Source organism: Lynx canadensis, chromosome A1 (genome assembly GCF_007474595.2).
Source record: "Lynx canadensis isolate LIC74 chromosome A1, mLynCan4.pri.v2, whole genome shotgun sequence".
Taxonomy (NCBI): Eukaryota; Metazoa; Chordata; class Mammalia; order Carnivora; family Felidae; genus Lynx; species Lynx canadensis.
In genome coordinates, this window is record NC_044303.2 from 27,712,089 (window position 1) to 27,735,534 (window position 23,446).

Below are 23,446 nucleotides of genomic sequence, written 5' to 3' on the forward strand. Positions count from 1 at the left end.
AAAAAAAGACAGAGTTCTTCTCTTATTTCAGTGGATTTTGTTTAATTATCCTTTTATATACATTTAAGAGATTTCTCCAAAGGAGGTCAACATTTTAGTGCAGGTATTTTTAAGGTCACTAGGTTTAGGCCAAAAAAGCTTTCTTCTGTTCAGGATGTTACAAATAGGTCAGCAGAATGCTGTCACCATGAGCCATTAGGGGAACGTGGGAACGACTTGTACTGGACTGTTATTATCCAGGAGTCTTTTGCGCCTCGAAAAAAGGTCAGCTGAGTAAACGTGGAGTCTGAAATAGAAGAGGAGCAGATTATCTAAATTAGGACATATGTTTGTCAGTTTTCTTCTCAAAAGAGCATCTTTCAGCAGCATTCTTCATCATCTTGACTATCCAGGTTTTAGTCTTTACATTTAAGAATCAGATCCCTGGGGCGCCTGGGTGGCTCAGTCGGTTAAGCGTCCGACTTCGGCTCAGGTCACGATCTCGCGGTATGTGAGTTCGAGCCCCGCATCGGACTCTGTGCTGACTGCTCAGAGCCTGGAGCCTGTTTCCGATTCTGGGTCTCCCTCTCTGTCTGACCCTCCCCCGTTCATGCTCTGTCTCTCTCTGTCTCAAAAATAAATAAACGTTAAAAAAAAAAATTTAAAAGAATCAGATCCCTTACGTACACTGTGAGAACATCCTTAGCGCACTGCGGTGATCTACATTTATTTATAATTATCCTTCAAACTTTTATGACTGGGAGATGCTGGGAATTGAGTTGGTGGAAGGAACAAAGGAGTTAGAGGGATATGTGCAGAAAATGATGCCGAGAGAGAGAGGCACATAGACATAACAGAGATTTATTCCACTCACTCCTGGCTTAGCTTCCCAGGATCTTTCCTCATAAACTTTTTGTTTCAACTTATGTAAAAAATTCTAAACATAAATGAATAGGTAGTATTACAAGTTGTTATGAGCAAACACTTAAATAACCACCACGTAGACCAAGTAATAAGAAGATATTGACAGAATTCCAGAAGCATCCCCTATTACCCACATGGCCCTGTCTGTCACCAAGTCTTCCATCCCATAGTAGTCATGCCCATCAATGTTATGGTAGTCACTATGCATCCCTAAAATACTAGCTTTTGATATAAATAGAATCATAACACATATGTATTTTTGCCTGGCTTCTTTCACTCAATGTTATGTTTTTATAGTTCACCCATGGTGGTGTGTGTTATAATTCACTCATTTCCTTTCTTTTTTTTTTTTAATTTTTAGTGTTTATTTATTATTGACAGAGAGAGAGAGAGAGAGAGAGAGAGAGAGAGAGAATGAGTGGGGGAGGGGCAGAGAGAGAAGGAGATACAGAATCAGAAGCAGGCTCCAGGCTCTGAGCTGTCAGCACAGAGCCCGACACGGGGCTCGAACTCGCAGACAGTGAGATCATGACCTGAGCCGAAGTCGGATGCTCAACTGACTGAGCCACCCAGCCGCCCCATATAATTGACTCATTTTCATTGCTGTGGAATAGTCTACTGTTCGAATTAACCCCAATTGCTTATCTATTTTATTATTGATGGAATTTGGATTTTTTCCAGTTTGGAGCTCTCCCCACCCCTCCACTCCCAATTTATCCAATCACTCTTACTGCTCTTCTCTTGTCATATATATTCCAAAATATACCAGGATTGGAAATTGGAGATGATGAGACTTTACCTGCTGATAGCCATTATAATCTTTGTCTGGAAAATTATCTTCAAAGACCCATTTGACCACACTTACCCTTTGATTAAGTGAGCTATTTAAAGGTGCCCAGTAAATGATAAAACACTAAAAATACTGAGTATTGGTTGTTCTGTTACCACAATTATTATATTTCTAAAACCAATTTAGTTAGCTAACATTAATATACACACCGTCAGGCATTGTGTGTTAATCCTCCCAAACCTCTTCAGAATAGGAACTGTTGTTATTGCCATTTTACAGATGGTGAGACTGAGACACAGAGGAGCAGCCCCTTACGTGCTTCCACACATCTGTTATGTGAGGTATCCAGAATTCAACCTTGATGACCAAACTCCATAACCGTGCTCTCAACGATTGCACTAAGTACTTTAAAGGCAAACATGGGGAGCAGAACGTATACTTCTGCCCAGGTTCTGTTTCAAGATCATGTGGCACTTAGTTCTGATGACAAATAATCCTGCCAATGCAGCCACAATAACCTGTGTTAAGGCAGAAGAAAGATTTGTAGGTGAGCTCCCCTGCAGCTTGTGGGGACCCTTCATTTTGTTCTCGCACTGGAGTGGGTCCTGCAGAGGTAGAGGGGCTCTGGCCGTGGCCTCACTGAGCACTCCCATAGGAGCCGACCCTGCAGTCCACAGCCACACTTCCCTGGCACCTGTGGAGAAGGTCGCCTTGGGCTTGGTCACAGCCCAGTTAGGTAGTCAGGGTCACAAGGCTGCGAGGTGAGCAGCAAAGACAGCCTAGGCAGAGGCGTTTCATTCCATACGGAATCTTCAGGGTCCGCCACAGGACCTGTCTCCTCACCAGCAGTCAAGAAATGTCTGGTGAAGGAGCTAGAAGGAAAAGCTGTGAAGCTGGTTTGACTGGCTTTATGAAACTGCATCCCTCTGCTGTTAGAATGATTCGAATGCCATGCGTAACAAAGCTCTGATTCCCATGCTTTCCTCCTCTTTGGAACCATTTTAGTCTTCAGAACCTGCTGTAAGCACGCTCGTCAACACAACTGCACATGCATGGGGCTCCTGCCAAAGCGTGTGTTTGTGGCGACACAGATTCAGTTGTGACTGTGTGGCGTTAACTTCCTGCATCTGAAAGCAGGGGCAGTCAATTAAAACCCTGATTTATTTACACATCCCCTCTCTTTCTTTCAATTGAATATCTTGGTCAGAAGAATTCTATTAATATGATTTATCACAATAAACAGCATGGTTCCTGCTTTAATTGATTCATCTTTTTCTCCATCTAAAGTGCTTCCTATATCTCTATTCTGCATCAACTTTTAGTGTCCTTTTCACAACCCCCCTGCTCCATATCTTCACTGACTTTGATCATTTCTACAGAGTCTAGATTTTTTATATAGTCTACATCTTAAATCACTCATTTTCTCATTTTTAAAGTGCTGATTATAATCATCCCTGAAATTTACTGAAATTAGCATGAGTTTTTAAACCATTAGTCAAAAAAGAAGAGGCTTTTTTAAAAGAAACTCCCTGCTGTTCTTTGTGGATGAAACAGTTGACATTTTGTTAAGAGATTTTTATCTGACTTTAATTCTGTAGCTTTAATGTATTCTTCACAGTTATAAATGGAACGGTTTGTCCTAAATGGAAGTGTATCTGTATAAGCATAGTTATATCCAGTCTTTAAAATGGATCATTTCATTTCACACATGCTATAGAATCTTGAATTTCACCTTTACTCGTCTCAATTTCTTTACTAAAAACGACTCTGTTGCTCCAAATTCCTATATCAATGGATTGGATATATCAAATTGTAGTAGTAATTGTTCGTAAGTACGTATTTTATAACATGTACTAATGGAATAATAAAATATATTGCAATAACAATATGCTCTGCCTGATAGAATTTCATCATGGGACTCCATTAACGCATTCGGCTGGTATCAGCTTTTGAAAACGCCTTCCGTTGTGGTGCAAGGAAAATGCTCTGTATAATAGTGAATGGTGAAAATGGGATTCAAATAGGAATTTCTAGGAAGGCTGAGCAGAATGAAAGAATACAGAAACATGAATGGATGCTGACCACGCAGTTTTGAGATTGCTTGAAACTGGATTGATCCTGTGGATCCCTGTGCTCTCATCACACCCCAGCCTTTCACCCCTTACAGGTCAGGGGCTACCCTCATGCCTGAATGACACTGCTTTGCTCAGGTCACCAAAGGTTTCCTAATTGGCATCCCCAGTGGCCACATGTTAGCCTTCATCTTCGTCAGGCAGCCATTAGCCCTTCCTTTTTCTAATTTCCCTCTTCCCTGGACTTGGCTCTCCTACCTCCCTGAAAAATCCCTTTCAAGCACACTGGTCTGTAGGGCTCCATGCCTCACAGCCTTTCTGGTCCCTGGGTTCCATCTCTGCTCTTCTCCCCTGGGGATCTCCCCTCCTCTTGCCTCTGCACCACCCCCAGGGCTGACTTCTCACCCCCTGCCAATACCTGCAGAATGCAGAGACCTGAAGTTCAACTTGTCCAAAACCAGACAATAATTCACTGTCCCTCAGATCAGCTCTCCTGGGGCTGTTGGCCCTGTGCTTCTCCCCCAGGTCTCCCAGTGGTCCTTTTGGTCTGTTCTGTCACACCCAGCCTGAGTCCCCGGTTCTTCTGCCACCAGATCGTTTGGTTTTTCTCCCTGTATTTCATTCCTGGGTTTGGTCCTCCTTATTTTCTGCTACTGGAAAATGAGGACAGATGCCGGAGTCGTTTCCCTGATTCTTTCCTCATCTTCTCGGATTCATCCTGCTCAGTATTGGAAATCAGTTCTCAGGCCAAGCGCCTACTAAAAACACCACCAGTGATTCCCTACTGTTTACCAATTAAAGTTTATTAAAGTGTCTCCATGACCAAGCTGTAATTTCTTCCCAGAGTTATTTTCCAGCACAAAATATATATTCTCTCTGCACTGCCGCCAAATTTAATTGCTTGTAAACGTTACAGTTAATAAATATTATTTCCAGTAGCTCTCAGGTACTGTAAATGAATAAACGACATAAGAAGGATGACTTAATATTGCCCTCTCACCAGGAGACAGTTAATCATAAAATTATAACTTTGAAATAATATGTAAAGTCTAAAAACTTTTTTTTTACTTGTTTCAATCATGTAGATTGCCTTCAGAATTGCACTAAAGACGAAAATCATTTTCTTTTTTTGTGTATGCGCTTCTCCTGTTTCATGGGAAGGAAGCTGATACCTTGAGTTTTAACACCTGACTTTTTCTTACCAAAATTAAAGCTCGTTTAACTTACATAGATTATACATAGACTTTTTCGATCTTAATTAACTCTTGGTCTGGTTTCATGTGTTTCTTGACCACCATTTCCATGATCTTGGTCACAATCCATTTGACGTATCTCTCAGCAAAAAGCTGGCCCTTCAGTTAGGAAATGGAGGCACATTTTGCACCTTTTCCCAGCCTTTAGCATACCATCTGACCTCTCGGCAGCTGTCCCTCCCTCTCTCCACAACCCCTTCCTTTCCAACCTTGTGCCTCAGAGAGAACCCTGGACTTATGGGACTTTGCCTTCTGCTCTTCCTTATTTACATAAATATACAATGCAGCACATACTGTAATCACTTATAGAATTTAAATAGGTAATATATTTACAGTGGTATTTATTTATTTTTTCTCCTTCAACAAAGCCGGGCTTCTGAAACGCCACTGGCTTTCTATGATACTTTGTCAAGCCATCTTGATCATGTTTCTGGGCTCATTACATTATTTTCAAGGTGGAAGGTGCCTTTCTCTAGAACCCTCTGTTTGTAAACAGGTACTCATTTCCCCTCAGAGAACCACGCCCCATGGGCCTGGAGGATGCTGGAACTCACACCATATAGCTGAATGTTTGGCTTAGTTACAATTGGGTAAAGCCTCTGACCCTGCTCCTAAGCTGTGATTTCCAATAGCTACAGGGATTTCCTCTACTTCTGACCTGACTGGACCCGTTGTGTAACTGGTACAGTATGGTAGCCCTAATGTGGAGAAAAATGAGCGACAGTTCTCTGGAGGCAGACAAGGGATTGATTTCGAACATAGGGATTGATTACATTTCAGGCAACAGGACTGTAATTTAAGGGGTAAGGCAGAGTCAATGAGGCCAATATAATGGTTTCCTCTACAAGCACTGATGCAATTAGCAACTCATTTTAATTGAAAAGGTGCAGGAACTCTTGGCCCTGTTCCTATGGCCTTCGTCACAATAGGAAATGGGAGGGAAAACCAAGTCAGGATTCGCTTTGGTGGAATGGTAATGCATATTTCGTAATACCACATCTAGGAACCATAAATCATTTTAGTAGAAAGTACTGTTATAATATGCCATTGGTCTGGCTTTGAATGAGAATAATTGGCATTTTATTTATGTGATTTATTGAAGGTCAGTATGGAGAATCTTTCTCTATCCCAAAAGCCACTCTTATCATGCAGTCCTTGGTCCTAAATCTTTGCCAGACTTGCAAAACAGAAATTCAGTTTATTAAGGCTAAAGCCTTCTGGCTATTGAAGTCCCTTCTTACATGCTATCATACTTTAGTAAACATAAGTAGCACCTAGAATGCTACCTCTCTGATTCTGATTCACTGGGTCGAAGATGGGAGCCAGTTCGAAGATGGGAACTTACATTTTCCTTAAGCATCCTAAGTGAGTCTGGTATATGAATTGTATTTTGATAAATACTGCTCTACATCTAGAGATAACATTTAAGTAGGTAATTATTAAATGTCTCAGGCTTATCTGAAATCAATTTTTCCTTAACAGCATGTTGGAATATTGGAACACAAATCAGCTAAGTTTCAAGAGAGGGTCATGGCAAGAAAAAAGTATGCAGCACAGGGCAGTAGTTTGAGAAAACATGCTCAGACTGGATGTCTAGGCAGGGAGCGCTGTCAGAAGCTAGCATAAGGGTACTGAGTGCATGGGGAAGGCAGCAGGGTGAAGACTAAAATTGGATTGGTCTCTGGGGGGCAATTGTCTGGGATTCACTCTTGGGGTCATGTAAGATTAAGTGTTTCTGGGGTGCCTGGGTGGTTCCGTCAGTTAAACGGCCACCTCTTGATTTTGGCTCAGGTCAGGATCTCAAGGTTTGTGAGATCGAGCCGTGCGTCTGGCTTCCTGCTCGCAGCGGGGAGGAGATTCCTTGGGATTCTCTGTCTCTCTGTCTCTCTCTGCCCCTCCAACCCCTCAAAATGAATAAATAAACTTTTTATTTATTTTTATTTTTTTTTATTAAAGAGTGTTTCCTTCTATTTTGCACCCTAGGTACCTCACTCACCTCACCCTAGTGCTGGCTTTGGTAGATAGCTTCTGAAATGGCTGCCAGTGGTCCCACTTTGTGGTATTCATGCCCTTGTGTAATCTGCTGCTCTTGTGTGTGGACTGAACCTAGTGACTTGTTTCTAATGCGTACAATATAGCAAAGGTGATGGGATGTCACTTCCAAGAGTAGGTTATAAAAGACTGTGACTTCCATCTTCTACCCCCTCTCATGCTCTTTTGTTTTTTAACTCTGATGAAACAAGTTGCCATTTGTGATTTATTGTGGCCTATTGCCATTTCTGCCTTATTGAGAGACCTATGTGGCAGGGAACTGAGGGGAGCCTCTACACCATAGCCAGTTGATCCTTCCCTGGTTGAATCTTGACATAAGACCACAACCTCAGCTGACACCTTGACTGTAATCTTTGGGAGACCCTGAACCAGAAGCCCCAACTAAGTCTTGCCCAGATTCCTAACCACAGAAACTGAGAGGGTAAATCTTGTTGAAGTCACTGTGTTTTAGTATGATTTTTTTATTCAGTAGTAACTAATACAGTGCATAAAGATCGTGGTGGTGGTGGAGTGATGGTTGCTGAACCCGAAGAGCAACATAAACAAGGAAAAGAGAGAAGGTACTGAGGACACACTGAACCCAGTATCGTGTGTTTAAGCAGTTTGAACCAGGGATAGTTCTTCCTACAGGGGTTGCTTCCTTTTCTTCTTCCTCACCTCCTCCAAGTCTTTGCTGCCCTAAAAAATAGCTGGACAGTTGCTTAATCAACGTTGACTGCTAAACGTTGAAATTTCTTCTATTGAATCTCCAAGATTACTGCCGTCACCACCTCCTTGTCTATCGTGAACTCCTTCCCTGAAATTTGCTATGGTTCCTAATAAGGAGGTCTGTACTTAACAGTGATAGATAATATCTTCATCCAGCAGCCATAGCCACTAGAATATAAAAAAAGTAAAATGTCTGACATTGCAAGGATGTGGAGCAACGTGAACTTTTATAATTGCTGGTGGGAATGCAAAATGGGATGATCACTTGGGAAAACACTCTGACAGTAGTGTATAGAGTTAAATCTAAATCTAGCATACGACCTAGTAATCATACTTCTGGATATCTATCCAAGAGAAATAAAAACTTATGTGTACACAAAAGCTCATATTAATTTTTTTTTTGAGAGAGAGAGAGAGAAAGAAAGAGTACAAGCAGGGGAGGGGCAGAGAGAGAGGGAGACAGAATCCGAAGCAGGTTCCAGGCTCTGAGCTGTCAGCACAGAGCCCGATGTGGGACTCAAACCCACCAACCATGGGATCATGACCTGAGCCGAAGTCAGATGCTTAACTGACTGAGCCACCCAGGCGCCCCTATATTAAAATATTTATAGCAGTTTTATTTGTAATAGTCCAAAGCTAGAAACAATCCAAGTGTTCATCAACTAGTGAATAGATAAGCAGACTGTGGTGTTACAGATTATCCTCTGTTCCCCTTTGTCTGTCTTTCTCAGGATTCTCTCAATGAGCGCCTTTCATCTAGCACCATAATCGGTCATATTCCTCATAGGCCTTTGGGGTGGGGCTCAACTGGGAGGGCATTATTTTCTCAGAAGGGAGAGCCAGTAAGTGGGGCCTTCTGCACTGACTTAGATTTGTCCTTTTTTTATGGGCCTGGGACATTCACTTACCAATTAGCTCTTAGAAGCCTCTATTGGAAACAAGGTGCTTCTGAGATTTTTGACGCAAGGGATGCTGCTCAGAATCCTAAGTGGCCTCCTTAATATTCTGCATCACTAGCAAAGGCTTACACAGCAAATATTCATGCCCATCAAAAAAAAAAAAAAGTCTAAGATAAAAGTGCATGCATAACATAACACTTAGAGTTGTTGAATCACCATGTTGTACACCTGAAACTAATGTAACGTTGTGCGTCAACCATACTTCAATTTTAAAAAGTGCATGCAAGAAGTTCATCGGGATAAAAGGCCCATTTTGGAAGCAGTGGGAAAGCTAGTATAGGTCAAGTTAAATCTATCACGTGCTTCAGTCCCTTAAAGAGGGCTACCCTATAGCTCACTATAGTTTCATTTATTTTTCTTCTTTTAAGCCTATCTAATGATTCTTAGAACTGGAAAGCTACATAGAGTACATGAGTCAGGGCCAGGATTTGCAGAGGTCAAGAAACTTCTTTATTCTTTATGAATGGTTGCAGAGAGAACATCATCATCATCATCGATGAGATTATTTTTTTCTTCCTTCTAATGGTACAGCATCTTCCTTCCAGATCCCTGTCAGCATATCCCTCGTCAAACAAGTCTATAATTCCATCTCAAGCAACTCCTTTTACAGGCATGACAAAGTCATTGGCTGATTTAAATGAGGGAGGGGGGTTGAACATTTAGCATAAAGATGAAGTAAAGGCATTTTTAAATGTTTTACTTTATGTGAGCACTGGTGTCTAACTTTCCACACAGAAAAAAAAATCACTAGTGATGAAAATAACAATTAAATGTAACTCATATAACACTGTACCACTGTATGTTGTTTTGATTCATTGTTATCTCCTTTTTGTTTTTGTTTTGTTTTGCTTATTTGTCTGGTCTTGGGTGCTCGCTTAAAACCAGTGAGGCCACGGAAAGGTTAGACTTGAGACCAGTTCTTTGGGGGCTCTTTCTCGTTCTGCTGAGAGTGTTTCTTCAGCTGCCAGGAAAAGATGCGTGCACGAATTCTTTTGCCTGTGTCATGATCAACTCCAGCTCCGTAGATGAACCCAGCTGTGGCAAGTTGATAAGTCCAAGTTTCAAGATGACACAAAGGGATTGAGTCAGGCAAGACCCAGAAGATTTGGGGCCAAATTAAATGTTACTGCTCGATGGGAAGGAAGAGAGGAAGGAGGATATGGAAATACACAGCCCAGTTTCTGCTGAGATGATAGGCTCTGGAAACCCATCCCGCATGCTCACTGTTAACTCAGTACTGGTTTGTGTATTTTCCGAATCTGCAGTGGGTGGCTTCAGCAGTCACCCGGGGACCGGGCACCCGGCACCCTGTGATGACTTTTCCCTTTCACGGTTCTTGGGATTTCTCTGGAAGGTTCTAATTCAAAGGCAGCTTTTATTTGGAAAGCTTCAGAAGTCATTTCACTCTGCACATTATATGAGGAGTAAAAGGCTTGTTTACGTTTAGCTCCACTGTTCTTAAACCCTTCTACTTGTTCTTGCTGGTAAAATGTATGTGAGTGGGAGAGAGATTATTCCTAGGTATGGGGTTTGTGTTAGAAGTTACTTTTTTTTTTCCATTCTCATTCACCAAATAGGTACTGAGCACCCACTAGATGTCGGGGTACATGGGCAAAGCACCTGTTTCAGAGCTTGTGCAAAACCTCAGTTTCTGAGGTAGCCAAGCCCTGCACTTTTAGCCCTGCGTTGAACCACAGGTAGTGCTGACAGCCCTGTTCTTGTCATGGCTGAAGGCTTCTGGGAGATGGATCTTTGGGGAGCTACCTTAGCTGAGGCTCTCTTGGTTGAATCTCTAAGCACAGCAGCACAAGCCAAAGCTTCCTGTTGAGTAATGTGGCCTAAGGGGAGAGAAATGAGAGAAAGTTCAAAGTCAACAATCTTACAAAACAAATAAGCAAACAACCTTGCAAATGTTTACGAACCCATAAAATTTCCTCTACTCTGCAGGGTAGAAACCATTGTGTTTAACACACCCAGGTTGTAGGATCTTTGAAGACAGGCAGTGTACTTCTCTTCTTTTGCATTGCTCATTCAGTTAAGTTAAAAAATACATGGTCATTGATCAACACGACAAATCAGTTGGGGAGGGACTTGGGCCATGAGTCCTCTGAGCCTGACCTGCATATCTTCATTTTCAAAATTTTCCTCAAGCCAGAAACTGATATATTGAATCTCTGTCAGTGTTTTTAGAGTGTAGGCTGCAGACCAGCCACGACACAATCATCAGGCTGAGGCCACATTTAATAACGCTTTTTGAAAATTCAGATTTCTGGCTCTATGCCAAAGACTTTCCTAATCAGAAACTCAGAGAGTTAGGTCTGGAAATCTGCATTTTGATATCTCACGCAGGTGGATCTTATGCGCACTAAACGCTGAATGTCTCTGCTCGGGTTTCCTTGGCCTCTATGCAATTTTACTCTACGAACAAAGCTAGTAGATGATGCTTCTGCAAGACTTCAGGCAATCCTGAGCAGGCTGCATCGAGCTCTGCCACTTACTGGTCACATGGTCCTGGCCAAGTGATTTAACTTATTCACCTCTCAATTTTCCTTTCTGCAAAATGTGGGTTATAAAAGCACCTACCTTTTGGATGGAGGTGACTGAGTTTCAAGTAAGACAACATTTGCAAAGTGCTCAGAACTGTCCCTGGCAGATAGGAAGGCCTGATAACAGATACCTATTGTTACTGTTCTTGTTATTCAACCATTTGCAAAAACCGTGTCTTTTATGCAAACGCAGGAACAACAATGTAAGTTTGATGTGCTAATGTTAAGTGAGCTGCTTAGAAAAAGAAAGCTCTTCCAGTGACAGAGGCCAGCTGGAGACTGAAGTCATTTGCTAGAAGAAAAGAGACTCAACGCCAGTCACATCTTTCACAAGGTTGTTGCTTAAAGTCTGTGAAGATCTTTTGCAACCATCATTTCATTTGTGCTTCATAAAATCCCATGAGGTTGCTAGAAGAAGAGAGATGTCAGAGCATGCGCGTGAAAATGCACGATCTGTGCAGGCGACGGCCCTGATATTCACTCTACGACTTGAGCAAGTTGTATAACGTGTCTGAGCTGCAGTTCCCCACTGCTGTGAACTGGGGAGGAAATGTATAATATATAATATTACATATTATATGTGTAGAGCTCCTAGCACAAGGTCTCTAGCGTGGGAAATGCTCACGAAACGTAACTGTTATTGTTGTGAGTAAACCAAGCCTCTGAATTCGCACATCCAGCAAGCGGCTGACCTGTGGTTTGAGCCTAGACCATCTGCCTAAGCCCATTGCCATCTCTACTAGATCAAGTGCCTGTAAATCTCAGACAGTTGTTGACATTTTATGGCAATCCATACTCTGATTTCTTGAAGCCCTCTTAATTTACCCATAAAGCCTTGCTTAGGATTGTCAGGGATAATCATTTTTAAACATGGCCTGCCAGCCATGTTATAAAATAGCACACTGGCAGAGGAGGCCATTCTACTTGAATTATTTATCTGGAAACTTGACTTCCGGCTGCAGCACACGAGTCCCTCCCTAAGGTGCCTGGTTTGGGTCAGGTAGTTAAAACTCACCAAGCAGCTGCTGGTGCCGAAGGCTGTGAATATAGCGGTTCTGCAGGGCCTCCCACAGGGGCCTGGAATTGTAAATCCTCATGATGCTGTAAAAGTAGCGCTGCTGCCCTTGGGTTAGGTCCTGTCAGAGCACAGCAGGTGATTTTGATGAGTTGGTGGAATTCTCTAGGACTACGAGTGTGATGTATTCAAAGCTGACTTCTTTTGGAAATAAGATATATATATGTATACATACATATGTATGTATAACAATTTTATGTATATATGTGTGTGTGTGTATATATATATATATACAAATTGTGTGTGTATATATACATGTATACACACACACGTATACACACACACACACACACACACACACACACATACATGTAACAATTGGAAAACAACCACTGGGTAGTTTCTTCCCCTAGTTTATTTAAACAACTTCCACTGGCCTGTGTGATAGTAAAAATGGATAAGCAAACATTCTAGGTTAAGTAAGTAGGTCAAGGTATTGGGCTGAGAGAGATCTAAGGATTTCCAACATCTTATAATTTTATTTATCTGTTATGATCCTTGTTGGAGAAGGTAGGCCATGAGAATCTACACAGGGCCTGACGTAGATCCGGCTTCTGAATGGGGTCAAGAGAACTTCCCACCAAGAGTTGTCAGTAAGCAGGGGAGATAGCTGGATGAGTGGATGGGTAATGTGATAAAGGTTCAGCATTATTAGTTAAAAGGTGCTATGAACACAGAGGAGGAAAATAAACTCTGTGCAAGGCTTTCTAAATGAGTTGACCAAAACATCGGAGTCTTAGGGTGAGGAGAAATTCCCCCAAAGAACCAGAATACTGGTTCTCAAAGGGCATTGGCATCACCTGGGAACTTGTTAGACATGCAAATTCTCAGGCTCCACCCTAGATCTACAGAAGCCTAAACTCTGGGGAGTGGGACCCAGAACTCTGGGTTTTAACAAGCCCTCTGGGTGATTCTGACACAAGCACACTAAAATTTGAGAACCACTGTGCTGGAAGAAAAAGAAAGGCTAATTAGTGGGAGAAAGTGGTACAGATTTCCAATGGGGCACAAAATATCTGGATATATTGGGAAGCAGACTTTTTTTTTTTTTTCTTCAAGCAGAATATAGAGTCTGAGCTGGGAAAGGCTTAGAGGTAGGCAGGGGAAGTTCATAAAAGCCTTATAGATGTAATGTTCCGACTCAAATCTTAAAAGTAATACTTAAAAAAAGTTTAAAGATTATCTTTTATATGAGGAGCCATTGAAGGTCTTTATTTAAGTCCGTGATTCTCAAAGGGAGTGATTTTGACCATTGAGGACATTTGACAATGTGTAAAGACATTTTTGGTTGTCATGAATGGTGAAAGGGAGGATGTATGGTACTGGCAGTCAGTAGGTAGGAGCCAGGAGTGCTGCTGAACATCCCACAGTGCATGAGACAGCCTCCCGGTCCCTCGTAACAAAGAATTATCCAACCCCAAATGTCATCCTTTCATGTGACCAGATTTTGCAGCTGGCCCTGCTGTGGAGGATGAGCTTCTGGGAAGACAGACCATTGGTAGGGAGAGCATTTAGAAGGCTGACCTCTAGGGCAAGCAAGGAGCAAGAAGGGCTGGGACTACAGTTTCTGTTATATACCTCATCTATCATCAATGCTTATCGTATGTAGATGGGGAGACTGAGATAGTGGCATCAGCATTCTAGAAAAATCAAAGAACAAGAAGTTCACCGTAGGCTAAAAAATTCAAAACAATGACAGAATTTTCAAAGCAAGTTGTTAACCATTGTAATGAAAACTAAATTTAAGTGAATCAAATGTAAAAGTAAAGTGACTTTCATCTGTTAGAAATTTGGTGTGGAGGCGTGCCTGGGTAGCTCAGTGGGTTAAGAGTCTGACTCTTGATTTCAGCTGAGGTCACGATGTCACCCTTCATGAGTTCGAGCCCTGCATTGAGCTCTGTGCCAACAGTGCTGAATTCTCTCTCTCCCTCTCTCTGCCCCTCCCCTGCTCGCTCTCTCTCTCTCTCTCTCTCTCTCTCTCAAAAATAAGTAAATAAACTTAAAAAAAAATGGTATGGAGTTGAAGCCTGTGTGTCAAATTTATTTTCTGGTGTCTAGAGACCTTAAGCTTGATATTGAAAATGTGTCCAGAGTGAAGGTAGCAAAGCCAAGTATTTCTCAATTTGAGACATCATTTCAACTTTACAGTTTGTGAATTAGATGTTTTAAAAGATAATATCTTTGAAGAAGATAATCAATTCTTAATTAAGCTTTTTCAAATGACAGACAACAATATAATATGAAAATAGCAAGCCAGTTTCAAAAGCAAAGCTCCAAAGGGCAATGGGAATAATCATTGTAGAAGATAAAATCTTAGCAGTTATTGTTTTATTTCATGGTGGGGGGGGGGGAATGCTATGTCCTTTCCTTAGCAGGGATCTGAGCTTCCTAAATAACAGTCCTAATATTCTTACCCTATTGCTTATCCTTCCTTGAGGCGATGGAAGAGAACTTAACTTTTGCAAAAAGTATTTATGAGAATGGCTTTAAATAACTTTGACCGAAAGGCACTAACATCGTTCTCTAGCAAGGAGCCATAACATGGTTGCTTCCCGCCACCCATCAGTGCTTTTGCAATGAAGACAAGACTGTCCACAGAGCTCCTAAAATGCGCTGGGTATAGGATCGGATCATCCAAGGGCTCATTTGTTCACCACACAGGCCATCAACATGCACTGAGGGCCTTTGTCAGGCACGATGTTACCAAATACTGGGTAAACAAAGACATGAAAAAAAGTTCTCAAGCTTTGAAGGAGAGACCTACAAATTTTCTCCATTAGGGAATGATATGCTATACCTTCAGTAAAGAAGTCTCCAAGGCAGAGGAAGGGACGCGAATGCAAGGAATCCGTGGAACATTCCCAAGTTTTTGCTGTCTTTTCCGTTTTTCTCCCATTCTTTATCCTGTGCCTCCAGGGAACAACAAACATAGCATGAAATTGCATTTTGTTCAGCCTATTTTGGGACCTAAGTAAATAAGTAAGCAAGTAAGTAAATAAAGAAACAAATAAATAGATGTTATTTATGTCAAGGGATAAGAAGTTTTCTCACATGTTTCCAAGTAATTGGATCTCACCAGACTGCTCAGTTCTGCACTTTTCCCTATTCCCACCTGCTATTTATGGAAGGACTTTTCTTTCTGCTTCATCTTGTGTGTGCAACATGTAGACTGGGGAACCACTCCCCGTCACAAGTTATTTCTTATAGTTATAAATAATAGTTATTACTTTATCTGACTTTAAAAGCAGTATATGTCATTTTTGAAAATTTATCCATGATCTAACTGTCCATAACTATTGGTGGCATTTGATTGATTTCCTTTTATTCTTTCTTTTCTGTGTACATTTTGTATGGTTTTAGAAAAGGGAGATGATACTCTATATGTTGTGCACTTTCCCAGCTCATTGAATATCCCTTAAAAAAGCCTATAATTTTTAGTGGCAGTATAGTATTCCTTTACATTTTTCTCCGTTTCTTGCACATTTTGCAGTTTTCCGACACTGCACTGTCCAAGAAACTATTAAACTTAGCTGTATTTCTTGCCAATTGCCTGACAAAATGAAGGAGCCGCAAAAAAGACTATGAGTAAGTCTTTTTTTTCCTTTCCATATTGTTTTAGGTTTGGAATCTGAGATGTGTACAATAATAAAAAAAATTAATAATCAAGGAGTAATAGACATATTGGAATAGGGTCACCAAGGCATGGAGTGAGAACTCTAAGTGTTGTCTCCTCTGCTCATACCTTTGCCCTTGCCAACACCTACCCCCATCGGGTTGTTTGATTCACTGAGATCATGGCTATAGAAAGCTCTCCTTCATGCCACTTCCTTCTCTCTCTCCTCTCCTTTATTATATGCTCATGCACATGCACATGCATATATAAAAGCACCCACATGTACACACGCTGAAGAAGTATTTCAACATGTGATAAATCTCTGCTTCTGAATTCATGAAGCTAAGGCTCCGATCTTCCTGAAGAGAAATTTATTAGGAAAACATCAGCCAACATCTCTGTGTGTCTTGTTTCCACGATATAAACTTATAAATTAAACTATAAATATTGTACTTAATATTGCCTTCCCTCAATGTGCACTTCAGAAACCACACTAACCAAGATAACTCTTTTAATATTCTCTGTGATAAAAGTTGACACTCTATCCTGTACTTAGATCTTCTCAGTATCCCTCCTCCCATTTTCCAGATCTGCAGAGCAGAGCATAAATATTCTTCAAAGCTAGAAAGATTTCTTCTTTCCTCAACTAGCATAAGGAAATGACTGACGATCTTTCTTGTGGCAACAATTCATGGGTGTTTTCTTGGGCTATTGCTAAGGAAATCCATCTTACCTAGTCAAGTGGACTATACCTGATAAAGTTTGATTAGAATGCTTGGAAAATTCAAGGAGGGAAAATCTACCAAATAACTTCTGTCTGAAACAAAAAGATTTGCTTCAAAGACTTACCCTGTATTATAAACTTCCCTCTTTTAAAAGCTGCTACTCCTATTCAGTGTAGTCTGCTTGCAAGGTCTCTTTCTTCATGGGATGGTGGCGGTCGAAATTCAGTCTGTTGATAAGCTGATATCTAGGCAACGTCATGTGATGAAACAAGGAGCTGGGGCGGGGGGGGGGGGATGGATTTGGCTGCATGCCTTTCCCTGCTTCTGGGCAACATTCGACTGCACAATTTATCTTTTTCCTTTGAAATTTTGTGTCTAATCAAGTGTCAGCTTCTAAATCTACTACATCTGCATTATATGCAGACATGAGAAAAGAAAGTACATGGAGACAGAGAGGCTGAATATTAAAGGTCAAGAAATCCACCAGGGCAATGGGCCATTATATATTTCCCAGATTTGGAGTCAGTCCCCTCACCCACATTGTTCAGAATGAGGAAGAAGCAGTTCCTAGATATAGACCTATGGGCGTGAATTTTACTGTGGTAACCTATGCAATTGTTCAAGACAGTACTCCTTTCTTAATTTTTGGAGGAGTAAGATATTCTCATTTTGGATCTTGGTTAGAGGCTGCGTATGATGATAATGAACCTGTGGCACAAGGATCTTGCCCACACTGATGTCATCAGCATAAGCCTCGCATTTTAACCTGACTCATGACAGCAATCTTACCCCTCCCTCTGGAGTAGCATTATTACTACAGACTTCCTTTTTTTCCTTCTGAATCCTCCGTCTGAATGCCAGATTATCTGTAAAAATGAATAATTCCTAGGGAAAATGGAAGAAGAAATACCAAAAGAAAACCACAAATTCAAAATTCTTAAGTATCTAAAGGGAGTATCTCATCAAGATGAGAGTGATGAATTGTGTAGCTTACAGAAGAAAGAAAGAACTCACCAGACACAGAAAGTCTGCATTTTCTTCAATAATTTAAGTTATTGAAGACTGGGGAATAAACATGGCAGACACAGGAGTCTATAAAAGCCTGTGGATACCACAAACCTCTCATTGGATCTGAGAGTTTGGTGATTCTCTACTGAGAGATAAAGAACAATTGAATGCAGAGTTGACATCGTCAATTGAATCTTCCTTGAATGTTTTCCCAGCGTATGATGAAATGCCTTCCAGGGTATACCACATCTGCTGACTGTTACACACACGGGCTGATTCATAGCAGTGTGCATCAGTCCCTGCACCACCAGGAAAACAGAAACAGATCTAGGTGTTTGACAAAGAACTTAATGTAAGGAATCTGTTTCAAAAGTACTGGAGGGGCGCCTGGGTGGCTCAGTTGGTTAAGCATCTGACTTTGGCTCAGGTCATGATCAGGTTCGTGGGTTTGAGCCCCGTGCCCGGCTCTGTGCTGACAGCTCAGAGCCTGGGGCCTGCTTCGGATTCTGTGTCTCCCTCTCTCTCTGCCCCTCCCCTATTCACACTCTGTCTCTCTCAAAAATAAATTAACATTAAAAAAAAAAAAAGTATTGGAGTGGGTTAGAGGAGCAAAATAAGAAAGGCCTGCTCATGCAATGATAGGCAATTCCACTCAACCACTAACACACCTAGAGCTGGAGGACAAAAGGGAAAATGATTTTCCCTAGAGTCCATACTGTGCCATCCAGGCTGGTTCCGTTGGAACACGGCCTGAGTAGCACCTCAGTACCTGGCACTCAACCAGTGACCTTGCTTCCCTGCTCTGTCCCAAATGCTGATGTTGCAGTGGCTGTCACCCCCACCACTGCCCCTGCTGCTACTGTCCCTGCCATGGTTGCTGATGCTTCCACTGCCACAGACGTAAGCAGAAACCATGAAAGCAGTTTCTCCTTTCCTCTCACCTTCCATTTTCTGTCCCCCATTGGATGCCAGCTGGTAAGGGACTCTGCAAAATGCATTTTGCAGTCTTCCCACTGCCATGATAAAGAGAAGGGTATAGAACGGTAAGTGCAAAGCTGGGAGATGTTGACACTAGCCAACCAACACATGGGGATACCATCAGCGAAAATCTAAGAGGTACCTCTTGTTTCTGTGATGTCAGGTGGGAGGCTCAAGAACTTAGATGTACAGTCAATGTTTGCCTATTACCACTAAGGTTTGTAATTTTTAAAGAAAAAAAAATACCTAGCTCTGTACATAGTGTCAAGGAATGAAACAGGAGGTTTTGGTCAGTAATCTAACATTTAAGAATGATGAAACCATGCATATCATCAATTTTGATCAAATAAATTATTTTTCCAAAGACTAGACTTTTCAAAAAGAATTAAAGTTGACTACAAAAAAAAAAGAATAAAAACATTTAAAATCTAATTACTATAAGGAATACAGTGTTGACTATTGGTAGAAAATATGCATGCTCTCTCAGAGCTGAAACATTGGTAAAACAATGGAGTAAGACAGTGGTATATCTATATAACTGTCCTTAGAACATGTGTTTTCATAGAATAATAGAATAATAAAGTGTTTTCATAGAATAGTAGGGTAAATATGATCTCGTGGTCATTACCAAGTGAGGAAGGAAGAGGGACCCATGATTAAAATCCAAGATGAGGTTAAACCCTAATTCAAAGAATCTAATCTTCTAGAACAAGAGGCAAAGCTTAACTCTATTTCATTGAGATAGGTATTTCCCTGGAAAACCATGAACCCAAGGGGAAATTATCTGCTCATATCTTTCTGCTTTTGCTCCTTTCCATCATTTCCAGGATCCTCTTAGCTGCAGAGCTCTCCAGGGAAATAGTTATGCTAGGCACAGATATCCTCCTTGTGCTACCCCAAGTCCTCAGAGGGCCTCAGTGCACCATCATGAAATGAAGGGACTGTCCCTGTCCCCATTCAGAGCTGCTGTATATCACCTGGACTTTTGGATGTCTCTACACAAGAGTCTTACACAGACTTTGTTAGACTCTCTTTCTCGTAGGACTACATAGCCCGTTGGGTGTAATCTTGCTTGGTGGGGGTTGGAATGGGTGTCAATTATTCCTCTACTATCTTGTTTTTCTTCCCTCTGATCTCTTCGCAGAAAATTCCCATTTCTCCAAAACTCCAAACCAAAGCTCTCACACATACCAACACCTTAGGGGACACTGGTCTCAAAAACTAGAAACCTTAAAAGTCCCAGTTTGGTCTATAAAAGCCACTTTCAATGACTAATAACTACTTTGAACACTTAAATGCAGTGATTATCAGGAAATGAAAAGCTGGATATGGTCATATATGTGCTAAGGATTTTGGGAAAACAGATTAAAAAAGTACTGAAAAAATCTAAAATAGAATATAACTCAAGAACAAAATGGTCTGTGGATTTAATTTTGACTCTATAATCCCAAATAAATGCTATGGAACGAAGAGGTATGATGTCAAAAGAAACTAGAACAGGTGTCCTGGGAGCTTGTAGATAATTCTAGATTCCAGACCTTGATTTTTTTTGTTTTTAATTGTAAGAATTTGCAAGAAACTCTTTTTCATTAGGGACTAGCAAGGGTCCTCTAAAAATAGACCTTATGACATAGTTATTAAGCAGGAGAACCAGGATTCAAACCCATGGTTACCTGCGGTCTATGGTTTCTCCCCTTGGCCTTTGGAAATAAAAGGGAATTTGAGCAACACACACATTGCTATAATAGGAAACTCTCTCTCCTTGGGTGTGTTCTGTTCCCATCTGCAATATTGCTTTGTTGAATAAGGGGAGGCTTCAGATTCACAAAGTCTTATGGTCATAATTCTGGAGCAGGTTATTAGTCTTAGGATACCAAGTCATCCATCTTCTAATCTAGTCTCCTGGGAAGGTTTCACACAAGCAGGCCATTCCCATCAGTTCTCAAACCTGCCTAGGCGTTTCTGCATTTACAGCACTTAGGGGTTTAAAGCTTAGGTCCTTGTCCGTGAAAACACTTTCCAGATGTATTCTAATTTTCTAAAAAGTGAACTGAATAAAAATACCATCTACTGCTCGGCAACAGATTGGCAAAACAACTTTATAAACATTTAAAAGATCAGTACTGACAGCTATGTTATCAAGCAATGTCATTTCCTTTTGTTGTTGTTCTTGTTAACAGGGAGACGGTTCTGGGACTCTTAGATGTTGTAGACCTGGTATTTCTGCTGTTGACAAGGTGCCTTGTGCAACCCTCATGGACAGGTAAGTACAATTTGAAACTTGTTAAAAATTTTATACTCAAGTGTGCTAATTAATGAGTTCATGACAATCTGGATGGGTTTTTGGTGGCACGCTCTGATCTGTTCCACAGTTTCACCAGCTTATTAAGTTCTCAGATGACGAAGATCTAGTTTCCAGATGATAGAGATCTAGGTGGGATGGAAAACATGGCAGATGGCAGATGACGAAACGATCTCGACAAGTTAAAGTGATGGACTGCATCTAATAGGACAAAATGCAGTAGTAATAAAAACAATATTCTGCATCAGAGTTTCATTTCTAATTGGACAAATACAGAAAGAAAATGTGATGCTTAGTAGCAGTTCAGGCACAGGGAAAGGCAATGCATCATGAGTTAATGAGGCCGCCAGAGGGATTCATGAGTGTGTATCAACAGAAGTATAGTATCTAAAACAAGGCAGAGACTGGGACTGCCCTGATGTGCTTTTTGTGCTTCAGTGTGTGCAGACAAGGGACATAGGCAAACTGGGCCGTGTGGCTAAACTAGAGGTGCTTCGTCATAGGATAAGCTGACACATGCATTAAGAGCTATCGAATCTGGAAAAGGCCTATGGCAGAAGGGGGCGGGGTGGGCAACCATGCGTCACAAAGTATTTGAAGAGATCACGCGTTTGAGATTAGACTTACTTTGTATATCCCCCAAAAAGAAAAAAATTAAGATGCGTAACTAGAAGCCTGCCAGGATATAAATTTCTGGTGTAAGAAACCACCTCAGGAGAGAATGAGCTCCCCATTCCAGATGTCTTAAAAATAAACTCCCTTGATGAAAACGCTGTAAAGGGTATTTACACATTATACTGGGTCGCTGACACTATAATTCTATAATTGCAAAGGCCATATATGAGCCAGAACATCCCAGCTCCCCCATTGCCTGCCTGGCCCTTCCTGATACAGTCCATCCTTCTTTCCATAAGCTTCAACGTTCTGTGCTTTGAGTGAAGCCACAAATTTGGCCAGTTCTTATGTAACTGTGGCTCACTGTGTACCATTCCAGGCACCTTTGTAACATTAACCCATGTAAGCCTCATAACATACTGTGAGGCATTCACGATGACTAGCTCCATTTGGCTTCTGAGGAAATGGAGCGGAAGAGAGGTTACCTAACCTGACCATGCTCCCACGGCCAGGAAGTGGCAGGACTGGCACCTGAGCTCAGGCATGTATCTCTCCTTCTTAGAGACCTGGGCTACCCACAGCGAATCTCCTCTGGGCAGAAGCGCCCTGAGAGGTAATCTTTGGCTTGGAATTGACACACTCTAGTTCTGAGACGTTCCAAGTCCAAAGTCAATGGGGCAGGAAGGGATACTCTTCTCTAGGAGGTCATGGGAAGGAGCGAATGTTTACTTAAAGGTAATTTGATCTTCCATGAAAGGACTGGATTTAGGCCAACTCCTAGCCCGGGGGCAGGGCTGACTTTCCCAGAAGCTAAAGGATATTTATCCAATGTCAGCTGTGGAAGGCTGTTATCCAGGAAGAAAGAGTAAATGGCTTTTAAATGGGTAAGAAACAGTGTCAACAGTGTCTGCCTTGATCTGAAAGGAATTTTTGTAGTTCTATCCACATCTTAAACTATTAGGCAAAAGATGTAGTGTGTCTAAGTAGATAATTATCTTTTTCTGTTTCATACCTCCAGGGACAGGGACAAAGATGAGGAAAGGAACTACCATTTATTATATGTCTAATAAATGCCACAAACTGTGCTAGGAACGTAATAATAATAATAACATATGATTATTATAATTTTATAGTTGTATGGATAATAATAAAGATAATTGTTACTATTATTATTTTATAGTTGTATGGAGGAAAAAATTGAGGCTTTGGTAAGTTACTTGACAATTTATATTATCATACAAGGGGGACCCAAGATTTACACCCAGGTTTGCCTGACACTAGGGCTTTATTCTTTCTATTATACTATGTTGCCTTTACCACATTTTGTTCTATTTATTTAAGACCTATTTCTAGAACATTCTATGTGGAGTCTCCTAGAAGAAAATCATCCTCAAACAGGATAGTTCTTTATATGTATGAAATCAATCATTGTCTAAGTCATTGCCTCTCCAGGTTAAAAATAGTTTCTTTAACAATTCCTCTTATTATATGTGTAAGCTTCTGGTAGTTCCATTTTTCAGAAGGTCCCCAGGTAGTCCGATGTGGAAGAAGAACTCTTAACCAAAACAATCAGGACTAATAGCTGGCTCATTACTCTTGTCATAAGCCTATGTAATATTTAATTAAAGCATGCCATTCCAATAACAAGAGCAATAACATAAACAGGTTTGGGAACGTACCCACATCGGTAAGTACACAGTACAACTGGGAGTGCCATTAGAAAATCAGGGGATGCTACAAAAATATGATCAGAGATCTTCCACCAAAATGTGTTTCTTGGAATCTCTGTTAATGACTGTGGAAAATTCCTTGCAGCCCAGATCGCAAGTGTAGTAGACTGAAATCCA

At 41.1% G+C, this 23,446-nt stretch overlaps 1 protein-coding gene across 3 annotated transcripts; it reads right to left on the reverse strand.

Annotated features, from left to right (window-relative positions):
• Window positions 1-226: 226 nt before the first annotated feature.
• FAM216B (family with sequence similarity 216 member B) lies at window positions 227-16,914 on the reverse strand. Of its 3 annotated transcripts, XM_030311482.1 has the most exons (5): window positions 16,821-16,914; window positions 15,156-15,268; window positions 12,299-12,419; window positions 10,502-10,575; window positions 227-286 (listed from the first exon to the last, which is right to left on the reverse strand). In XM_030311482.1, the coding sequence occupies exons 2-5, from the start codon at window positions 15,252-15,254 to the stop codon at window positions 266-268; spliced, it is 315 nt and encodes a 104-aa protein (XP_030167342.1). In that variant the 5' UTR covers window positions 15,255-15,268; window positions 16,821-16,914; the 3' UTR covers window positions 227-265. The 3 variants fall into 3 exon arrangements, with proteins under 3 accessions (XP_030167342.1, XP_030167333.1, XP_030167327.1); XM_030311473.1 differs by lacking the exon at window positions 227-286 and having other exon boundaries at window positions 8,960-10,575; window positions 15,156-15,262; XM_030311467.1 differs by lacking the exon at window positions 227-286 and having other exon boundaries at window positions 8,960-10,575.
• Window positions 16,915-23,446: the final 6,532 nt, after the last annotated feature.